Source organism: Pteropus vampyrus, unplaced genomic scaffold (genome assembly GCF_000151845.1).
Source record: "Pteropus vampyrus isolate Shadow unplaced genomic scaffold, Pvam_2.0 Scaffold56, whole genome shotgun sequence".
Classification (NCBI taxonomy): Eukaryota; Metazoa; Chordata; class Mammalia; order Chiroptera; family Pteropodidae; genus Pteropus; species Pteropus vampyrus.
The window spans coordinates 8328610-8339784 of record NW_011888837.1 but is presented as its reverse complement, the minus strand read 5'-3'; the positions used below and the strand labels follow the sequence as shown (position 1 = coordinate 8339784).

General features: G+C 35.0%; 1 protein-coding gene across 1 annotated transcript in view; it reads left to right on the top strand.

The window, feature by feature from the left end:
* The window catches only part of PRKG2 (protein kinase, cGMP-dependent, type II), an 86024-nt gene that overhangs the window by 50049 nt on the left and 24800 nt on the right, over positions 1-11175 (top strand). Inside the window, exons 12-13 of the mRNA XM_023530856.1 lie at positions 1089-1178; positions 3193-3334. Coding sequence (XP_023386624.1) covers positions 1089-1178; positions 3193-3334 — 232 coding nt within the window. The remainder of the gene's footprint in view (positions 1-1088; positions 1179-3192; positions 3335-11175) is intronic.

Here is an 11175-nt window from a genome sequence, read left to right as displayed (position 1 = left end):
GGGTGATATAAAGTGCCCTTTTAATGAATAGAATTTATACTTTTTGATCAAATGCCCTGAGAGAATCCATATTCCTGATTTTTTTCGAGATTAAAGAAGAGGTATGAACCCAGACAATGCTGGCAATAGAGTCATCCAATTATATTAATTATGTTCCTAAAATACATCCCCCTCTTTTTCTTGTTATCGATAATTAACAAATTATGATGAGCAGCTTCAGGTCATGGATTAGGTTTTATTCATTTTCTCAGTTCCTTACTATCGACATACAGTAAGGTAGTAATGATATTAAGAATAAACATTAATGACATTTATTGAGAAATTAACATGCGGCAGGCCTATGTTAACATGATACCCTGTCCAGGTCCAACATCGGGATTGAGGCTGTCATTTCCCATGATTCTGAGAGTGCTGCCAACTCAGGACTTTGGCTCAGTCCCTCTCTGGCCATTGCTCTTCGACGAAGAGAACTCCTTTGCCCGAGATAAGCCTGTCTTTCTGGGTACATCCTGCACCCAATGATGGCAGAGTTCCTTGGAGCTGAGACTTTTGTTGAAGCCTAGCTCTCCCTCTACCCAAATCTGCTTCCATCCCCCTCTGTGAGTGTCGTTCCCAGGTGTACTCCCCACTTAACTTACTGTTTACAAACCTCTGCCTTAGAGTCTATTTTCTGAGACCAATTAGAGGACATAAGGCACAGGTGTGAAAAACTTACTCAGGGCAGATCTCAAAGGAGATATATGCAGAGGTCTTTGGGTATTTGGAGGAAGGAGAGGACACATTTGGTAGGTAGGATAATGAACTGCTTTATCAGGAAGGTAGCCTTTGAGCTTGGCCTTGAGGAATGGATAACATTTTTGTAAGAGAAACTGAGCTTACGAAGATGTCTGTGGGTGGAGGGCAATCTAAGTAAAGGGGTCAACATGAGCAAAAGCAAGGCAGTAGGAAAAATCAGAGTACTCAGCAAGAAGCTCAGAGTAACTGTAGGATGTTTGCATGTTCAAAACATTATTGATGATACTCTTAAGCACCTTTAAAGAGGTTTTAAAACTAGATAGTAGTAACCATGTTTTTATCTGTCTTCACAGATTATATCGTACTTTCAAGGACAAAAAGTATGTATACATGCTTCTGGAAGCCTGCTTAGGTGGGGAGCTATGGAGTATATTAAGGGACAGGTAATGAAAAAAAGATTATAAACAATAACTTTTGTCTACTCACAACTAGTCTAAAGGATTATAGAATCATTTAAAAAGATATGAAGGAAGTAGTTAAGATTTGATTTTAATAACATGTTATCACTTGATAAAATAAAGTAGTAATACTGATACTTTCTTAGCCAACATTATAATCGTGTCATAGGCACCTTGTAAGGCAATTGTCAGTTTCATATTACAGATTAAAGAGCGTGAGCTATGCATGGTCACATAGTACGAGACAAAGTAGGTATAAACCCAGATGTTTCTAATTTTGAATCTCTAGAAGAGAGATGAAGAAAAGTGGGAAGTGGTGAATCCCTTTCTGCAAAGCAGAGGAAGATGTCTGCAAAGATTCAATTTTACAAAAGGGGTCATTGTCAAAACCAACAATTTTTGCTGAGCACCACCTGTGTACAGTGCTCCACAATATACAGTTTGGGGTTTTCTAGACAAAGTAGCTTTTTCTAACTAAAAGTAAAAAGTATAAACTTTTCCTCCAATGAGTTTGAATTTATTTGGAGAGATAATGTATGCAATTTAAAAACATTTTATTATTTAATCTGAAAACTAAGCATGACAAAGAAGTTGGAAATTTGTAATTGAATGCCACATTAAGCTCAGAGGAGAGGAGAGATAGAAAAATCTGTTGGTAGAAGAAGGACTTGAGCTAAACTTTAAAGATGACCAAAATGGAGAAAGGCAGAGAAGAAGGAAAACGAATGTAAGATACAGAAAGAATGTTGAGATAAATTGGTCTCTTTGTAGATGATGAACAGCAGAATTTGAGTAGAAGACTAGGGCAGCAGAAAAGGAGATGGAAGGTAGGTTTGCACTAGGTTGCAGGAGTTAATGCCAGACGTTTAAACAGTATTACCTGGGCCAGTTGTTCTCAACCTAGACAACACGTTACACTCACACAGGGAGCTTTTACAAAGTAAAAATGCTGGGCGCTATTCCAGAGATTATGGTTCAGTTCATCTGGGATGAGGTCCAGTAAATGTTTTTTTAAAAATACTTCTCAAGCAATTCTAATGTGTATTCATGGTTGAGAATCACACCCCTAGGCCATAAGATAACATCAGGCATCTGAGTAGAAGATGCATATGTTGTATTAGGAGCATACTGTTAAACGGATCTGAATGGGGAGAACCTGAAAGGATCAGGAGACTTGCAAGATACTTGCAGAAGCATTTGCATCACCCATCTTTGCTGCCATAGGCAATTCTATGTAGAAAATCTAAATCTGTTTAGAAACGGGAGTTTCTATTTCCTGTTAGGCACTGTGTCTAATCCTCAAAATGACATTGTTAAGTAAGTAGTAAACTCACTTACAGATAGGGATCCGAGTCTTAGAACTTGCCCAAGAACTTAGTGAGTGAAAGAAGCAGGAGTCAAATCCAGTCTCTTTCACTCCAAAGCCACATCCTTCTATTATACTATGCAGCAAATCACCACTGCATTTTAACAATTCAGTATGTCAGCCTTCACACAGTGCTGACACAGGGCAACTCTAATATCATCAAGGTGCCAAATAGGAAAGATTTATGACCCTATTTCTACAGTTATTGTTACATACTTTGCAGACAGGAAATGCAAATGATCATTTGAATCATTTTTTAGTCAAGCAATCAATTATAAACATCTGGTTCAAGCTTGCCATTGAAATAGTTGCATTTTCTCCAGAGTTGTGTTTCTCCATAAATGTCGAAAAAAACTTTTCTCATCCTTCTATGTTCATATGTAATTACCAGAAACAATTGTTTAGATGTAGACATTTTAATTTTAGCAAAGTAGTTCTTGTTTGTATCAAGTATTCACCTAAATTTCTCTACGATCAGTAGTCTAATTCATTGGCAATGTAAAGTACTTTTTAATGTTGGTGTTCTGTGAAACATTTATATTGCATAAACTTACCGATACAATAATTAGCACCTAGAACAGACAACAAAGATGTACGTCTATAGTATTAAGAGGGAAAACGATTTCATTGCAGAGGCAGCTTTGATGAACCCACCTCCAAGTTCTGTGTTGCTTGTGTGACAGAAGCATTTGATTACCTGCATCGACTAGGTATTATCTACAGGGACCTGAAGCCAGAAAACTTAATTCTAGATGCTGAGGGTTATCTGAAATTGGTAAGACAAATTCTCTTACTTACACTACCGTATGAGCTATTTCCAAACACAAAGTTGTGTTATAGCTGCAATTTATTTTAATTTTGGTACACATGTTATTTTCACTTTGGGTAATAGAGCTTTTAAAATTGACGCACACAACACGGAGCTGTGTTACCAGCACACTTTGTTTTTGGTCTAGAAACTTACTGTTTCAACCATATTTGTGATTCTTACTAGGGATTCACATAATAGAATGCCTTTAAAATTGCATTTTGTTAGTGTTTTTGTCTAATAATTTTAACTAGATTTTCATAGATTCCTGCCACACACAGGGACTGGCTGTAAAGGATAAAGGAAGAAGGTAGTATGGCTCCTGCCCTGAGATAGCCATAGGGAGAAAAAATACACATATGAATGTTGGTAGTATTTTTTTTAATCTTCCTAAGTGATTCTAAAGTACAGTCAGGGCTGAGAATCACAACACTAGAGTATAGGCTCCTTGGGGACAGAGAGCTTTCCTTGCTATCTATCTTTCTAATTCTCTCATGCCCAACATGAATCCTATTTCATGTCACACTAAAGAACAAAATGCGCTACTAGTCACATAAACTACTTTCAGTGAGAAACTATATTAGAATCCCATCAGGATGGGGGATCCAGGATGAGTTTTCCTGAGTCCATTTTCTAAGTACCTCAAGGACATTAAACCATCTCTGAACTTAACATTTACAAAGATATTCAGTTTCTCACATCAGAACTTTTATATATGGAAATAATAATAGCCACCATTTAATGAGTAGCTAACTATGTGTAATGCTACTGTGGTAAACATTTTGCAATTAGTATATTTAACAATCGATGAGATAGGTTTTCTCTTCTATATGTTACAGTACATAATTTAATTTTAGAAAGTATGTATAATTGCTAAGCAATTTCTCTCTATAGTAAAGGAGTAAAATTAAAGTCCTTTAGTATGAAATCTGGCTAACTTCCAAGAAACATTTTGATCTATTTAAGCCTATTTTACCCGTGAAAGACAGCTTTGAGAATTGGCGGGGTATTAACACAGGGTCTCAATCACTCCTTCATAATTCCTTCATTGGCTATACCTCTCACAGCTCTTTGGGTAAATCCTTTGGAATATTCTAGAAGTAAAACTATCACAAGAGATGCAGATATCCATTAGATTCATTTCTTTTTTTTCATAGCTGTTTTTAAAATGGTAGATAGCATATTCAATATTTGTAGACATAGAGGTCAATAAATTTCTGTTAGCTATTGTCATCCATCCTGTTAACTCATTTGCCAATCAACTAAATAAAGATTCATAACTAAAGCCTTTACAGATTAAAAAGTAAATGTGGGCTATTTCCATTTTTAGCTATATATCAAACTAGATATCCTAAAATCTTTTCACTACAGAATATCTAAAAATACTGGATGAAACATGAAAAGCAGTGTCACATGCATGGCTGAGTTTATAAGAGCTTTGGGATCCTCTTGAGGCTGGGAATCAAGCTTGAGCAGTAGTGTAGGGTGGAACTCAAACATTCAAGCTGCTGTCTCATGGGCACCCAGCAATTCCAGGTGGCCTCGAGATTTGATTTTATTACCTTCACCCTCTAGAAATAGGAGACCAAGTTTTGGGCCTGGGAAATGTGGGAAGTTGAAACAGAGAACATTGCACAAAGTCAAGAATCACATAGATTATACTCTCAAGGAAATAGAAAACAAGAAAAAAATCTTAATTATGAAGACAGAGTAAATACAAGAAGACATGCGTTTCTCATTATTGGGCTCTTGGTAGAGAAATGGAAGTCTCTTCTAAGAATTCTTGGCCACAGAATGGTCTTTATGGAGGTTGGGTGCCCAATCTTCAAGGATAGAAAAACTCAAGCAAGAATTCAAATGAAAATGGAGCCATGTTGGTAGCATGCTCAAGCTTCCAAGAATAAATGTATTCTCTCTGGAAGAATGTACTCTCGGCTCAGGACTCTCAAGAGATAAAATTTCAGGGAATATGAGCTCACACTTAAAAAATAAAATTTAAAAATATATGAGGGAAAAAGTTCCATGAACATTATTTGACACAGGCACATAACTGTTTAATATGTTGGAATAAGCAGATAAAGAATGTAAAATAAGTATATCTAATGCCTTTTAAAAAAAAGAGAGAGAATAACATGAGTAAGGAATAGAGTCTCTCAGAAAAGGTCTAACAAGTTTAGCAAAAACTAACAAACCTGTTAAGAAATTAAGAACATAATAATTGAGATGCAATATTCAGTGGAAGTTTTTGTTAATGGTAGAGTAGCTTGCATTGAACTAATCTTGCTAAGATTAGTTATAATACATGTAAAAAATGTGTGCAGACATTGGAGAGCAACACAAGGTAGACTTCCCAAACCTTGAAATAAGGTAACCACACTGAGTCAAATCCACATCGATACAGCTTTTTATAGCTGTTCAGTTCAGGACACTCATTGTGTAAGGCATGAGGGATAAACCTTTAGTTAACATCATATCTAACAGAGAAATATTCAACATTGTACATTAGATTGTGAATAAGGCAAGAATATTTTTCTCACCACTTTTTTCAACATTGTAACAGTGGTCTTAGCAAATGAAATAAACCAAGAAAAAGAAATTAAAGGCCCAAGATTAGAAAAGAGGATGTTACTTGTCTTTATTTGTGGGCAGCATGATTGTTTATGTAGAAAAGCCTAAAGAATCTACCAAAGAAGTACTAGAAAGACTAAGTAAATTAAATAAGATTACAAAGTCCATATACAAATAAAAATTCCATTTTATATACTAGTAATAAATATTTTTAAATTAAATAAAAATACCATTATAATAACATCAAAAATTATAAAATAATTTTGAATAAATTTAATGTGTAAAAATGTGTAAGACCTCTACATTGAAAATCACAAAATGTTGCTGAGAAAAAAAATAACTGAATGGTAAGGTACACTATGTTCATATATTGGATAACTCAATATTTGATAAGATGTCCTTTCTCAACAAAATACCTACAGATTCAAGGCCATACCATAAAAATTGGAGCAACCATTTTTTAGAAGCTGAGATGTTTATTCTAAAATTTACATAGGAACGAAGTGTTCAGAAGAGTTAACAATCACTTTGAAAGAAAAAAATTGAGAAATTTATAATACATGATACTGGATTTAACTATAAAGCTACAGTAATCAAGTTCAGTGTGATAATGGTGTAAGAATAGACAAATAGCTTAATATAACAGAACAAAATCCAGAAGTAGACATATGTAGTCAACTGATTTATGGCAAAAGGGGAAAGGCTAGTCTTCTCAATAGGTATTGCTGAAACAACTGGATATGCATATGTAGGGGAAAAAAATGAACCTGACTCCTACCTCACAATATATACAAAAATTAATTCAAGATAGATCCTAAATCTATAAAGCACCCAGAAGTAATCAATGAGTAATGTCTTTACGACATGGGGAAGAGATAGTAGATAGCAGATTGCACAGATAGTAGCAATCTTAAAAAGTTCAGGCTGCTATAACAAAAATATCACAGACTGGGTGACTTAAACAGCAAACATTTATTTCTTGCAGTTTTGGAGGCTAGGAAGTCTGAGGTCAAAGCTCTGGTAAATCTGGTGTCTGGTTAGGGCATGCTTCCTGGCCTATAGACAGCTGCCTTCTCACTTCTTCAAATGGGGAGATGAGAGAGAGAGGGAAGGAAGAAGATAGAGATAGACATAGAGATAGATAGCGCTCTCCAGTCTCTTATAAGGCACCAATCCCATCCTAAGGGCTTTACTCTCATGAATACCTCCCAAAGGCCCTACCTCAAAATACCATCACACTGGGGATTAGAGTTTTGACATATGAATTTGGGGGTGGGGGACACAAACATACAGTCTTCATCAAAATTAAAAACTTCTGATTATCCAGACACATTGTTAAGAAAATGAACAGTCATGCCATAGACTGGTAGAAAATATTTGCAATATATATTTATGACAAAGGCCTTGATTGTATACAGAAATATATAAAGAACTTCTACAGCTAGATAATTACAAGACAAACAACCCAATTGAGAAAAATGGTGAAACATCTTGAAAAATCATTTCACAAAAGTAGACATAGGAATGATCAATAAGCCATAGCAGTAGTCATCAAGGAAATGCAAATTAAAACCACAAAGAGGTATCATTTCAGACCCACTAGAATGACTATAATTTAAAAGATTAAGAGTACCAACCAAGTGTTTGTGAGTCATTCTCCAAAATTTCTAGAGAGAAAATTGTAAACTGTTTGAAGAATAATTTTGTTAGTTTCTCATAGAGTCAAATCTATGCCTGTTCTATGACAAGAAATTCCACTTCTCAGTGGAACCCTGCTCGGTAGCATAAAGGAATGGATTATAGCAAGCGATGACATGAATAATTTCAAAAACCATGTTGAGCAAAAGAAGCTAGACACAGAAGAGTATATTTTCTTTATGATTGCATCTATTAACTTTCTAGAATAGGTGGTAGAAATAAATACAATGATTGCCTCTGGGAGGAGCATTTTACTGGAAAGGGGCACGAGGGAACTTTCTGAGATAATGGAAGTGTCTGTATCTTGACTGTATGGTGGTTGTGGTTACATGAGTATAATCCCCATTAAAATTCAATTAACTGTACACCAAAAAAAAAAATACATGCATTTTATTGCTTGGGAATTATACATCAATTTGAAAAATGTAATAGGTTAAATAGCAGATGATTCACAAATAAAGAGAAAATCAGTGAACTCAAAGATAAACTTAAGTCATATACAATGTAGCATAGAGACACATAAAAATAGAAAATCAGAATAATAAGGTGACTTGAAGAATGAGGTGAGAAGTTCTTAAAATATTTAATTGGAGTCCAAGATAAAAATAATATAAAAATGAGAGAAGGCAGAATTTTTAAAAACACCAACCATCAAATAGAGAATCCCCAACAAATCCCAACTGGGACAAGTTGTATTTATTGTAACTCCTCTCTTTGCATAGCAAAGCACTCCAAAGCTTAATGGCTTAAAACAACAATGATTATTTATGATCTCTCACAGTCTCTAATGTTTCAGTCAGATGTTTGCTAGGGCTGCAGTCACCTGGAGATTTGATTAGGGCATTCAGATCCAAGGTGACTTGCTCATATGGCTGGCAAAGTGATGCTGCCTATTAATTTAGGGCCTTAGTTCTTTTCCACGTGGGTTTTTTATGGGTTAAATGTCCTCATGGAATGGTGACTGGCTTGCCTCAGAATGAATTATCCAAGAGACTGAGTAAAAGCTACAATGCCTTTTAAGACCTATTCTCAGAGTCACCAACCAACACTTCTACTGTATTCTGTTGGCCACACAGAGTCAGCCCTGATTTATCATGGGATTTCTTGTGAGGGGACACCTCTGAATACCAGAAGTGGATTGTTGGAGCTATCTGGGATGTTGGACATCATAGTAGCAAAAGTACAAAACAAAAAGAGAAAGTCTTAAAAGCTATCTAAAAGTAAACAGTTTACATAAGAAGTAAAAAATGGTCATTCAGTTGATGTCCTAACAGTAACAATAGAAGCCACAACACAGTAGAATAATATTTTTAAAGTTCTGAGAAAAAATAATTGATAAACATGAATTATAAATCCAGGAAAACTTTTTTAAGAGGGTGAAATAAAGACATCTTCAAACAAAGATGAAAGATGTTTACTACCTACATACAAAGGATGTGCTTAAGGAAGAGAAAAAATGATCCTTGGTGAAGAATTTGAGATACAACAGGGAATGGTGACTAAAGAAAAATGGTAAACAGGTTGTTAAATCTTTTAAAATATGATATAGTAATTATTCTACTATACAGTATTAAAAATGAGAAAATGCTAAAGAACCGAATAACAGGAACATATAAACAGAGTAGATGTAATTGGAATTAAAGTAGGAGAGCATGTCAATCATTTTAAAAGAAGGCAGCAAAGGAGAGACAGAAAACGTAGAAAACAAAGAGAGAGCACAAATTGGGAGCAGAAAGAAATCTAACACATGCAAATAGATTTAGCTCTCTAAATAAAACCCAAAAATTGTCAAATAGATTTAAAAAATAAAAATCAGCTATTTGACGTTTACAATAGAAAGATCTAAAACAAGAGGATGAAGAAGGATTGAAATTAAAAGGATGAAAAAGATATGTTTGAGAAGTATTCGACAAATTTAAATGCAGTTTTCACTATGTTAGTATCAGGGAAGATGTATAACTAGAGATAAAGAGGGTTACTATATGATGATGAAAGGTTCGTTTTACCACGATGATACAATAATCTTGATCTTTTATTTCCCAATTAAATGCTTCAAAAATAAGAACCAGAATTGGATAGAACTAATAGGAAGAAATGAACAACTGTAAGAGAATTTAATTCACCTCTCTCAGAAATTGATATAACATTCAGACCAACATCACTAAAGCTTTAGAAGGTGTGTAGAACACAATTAATTTACCTGATCTAATGGGCTTGTAGGATGTTCTTCCCAATACTTAGAAAATAGACATTAACAAAATTTGATCATATCCTGAGCCATTAAGCAAGTTTCAGCAAATACTATAAATAGGAATTAGGCTGTTCAGCAGAGCTACTTTCACTGAGCGTTCCTGAGGGGGTTGCAGTAGAAATTGGGGTGGTGGGGGTGCCGGGTAACAGCACAGCAGGAATGCACATCTGGGTGATGGACACTGGACACAATTGACAGCCTTGGACACAATTGTCTTTGAGGGTGATAAACTCCTTGTTAGGGTTACCTTGTCATCATTCAACAAATTTTGATAAATGGCATTTTTATCTTCATTATTTCTTGGCACTATCTCTGAGGGGTCAGATATCTAAGGATGACAAGTAAGGAAAGGTGTTTTTACCCAGGAAAGAAAAACTCATGAAATCTTGGAGAAAAGATGTAAGAGAAAGGTGTGGATTTTGAAAGTGTCTCTCTAGAGGCTGTAGAAATGTGCCCTTCTCTGATAATTATAGAGGATGTGTTTGCGGTAAAGAATGAAGACTTCATTCTACTTTTCTTCCCCAATTCATCATTGAGATTGCCAGCTTTATTTTTTCCCAAATGAATTCCACCTGGTCCAAGCTGTCTTTATGAGGAAACACATGGAGATTAATGATTAGTAGATATTACTAAAGGACCATGAAGTCTCACATCATTGTCTCTCACCTGCCCATCTAATAATTTCCTAAATCTATCTCCACTTTTAAGGCCAACGAGGGCTGATGAAGGCAATAATTGTTAAGCATTCTTCTGGTTATCATGAATAAATCAAAGACAGTATTAAGATGTAAGACAATACTTAAAGACTTTAAAGAAAAACCCACCTTGTTCTCAACTCAAGCAGAATTGATATAATACCTAGCCTTTTTGTGGTTGCTCAGCAGAAAGCTTGGTTGTAATCCAGTAAATCTCAGTTGTTACTCATTAATAAACATTCTATATGATTGTGCTATTAACTCATGTAAGTAATATACCTCGTGTGATAACAGAGCAACATAATCATACTTATACTGAGTATTCTATAAGAAAATACAGTGTAAAATATATTAAATGTTGATATTGTTGGCTGCTTCTTTATGATCTGCCTGACCCTCTACACTGATTACCCAGTGATGGCAGAAATTGTGCTAAGGTGTTTACTGCTGGACTTAGCACATGGCTTAGCACATAAGAATGAATAAAAAGTCAGTGAGGCAGCTTCTTCTCATTCTCAAAATAGGAACATTAAATTTTTGGATACTGATGTCAATGTATTTAAAGTAGAAATCAATAACATTTTAAAAATGGGAAG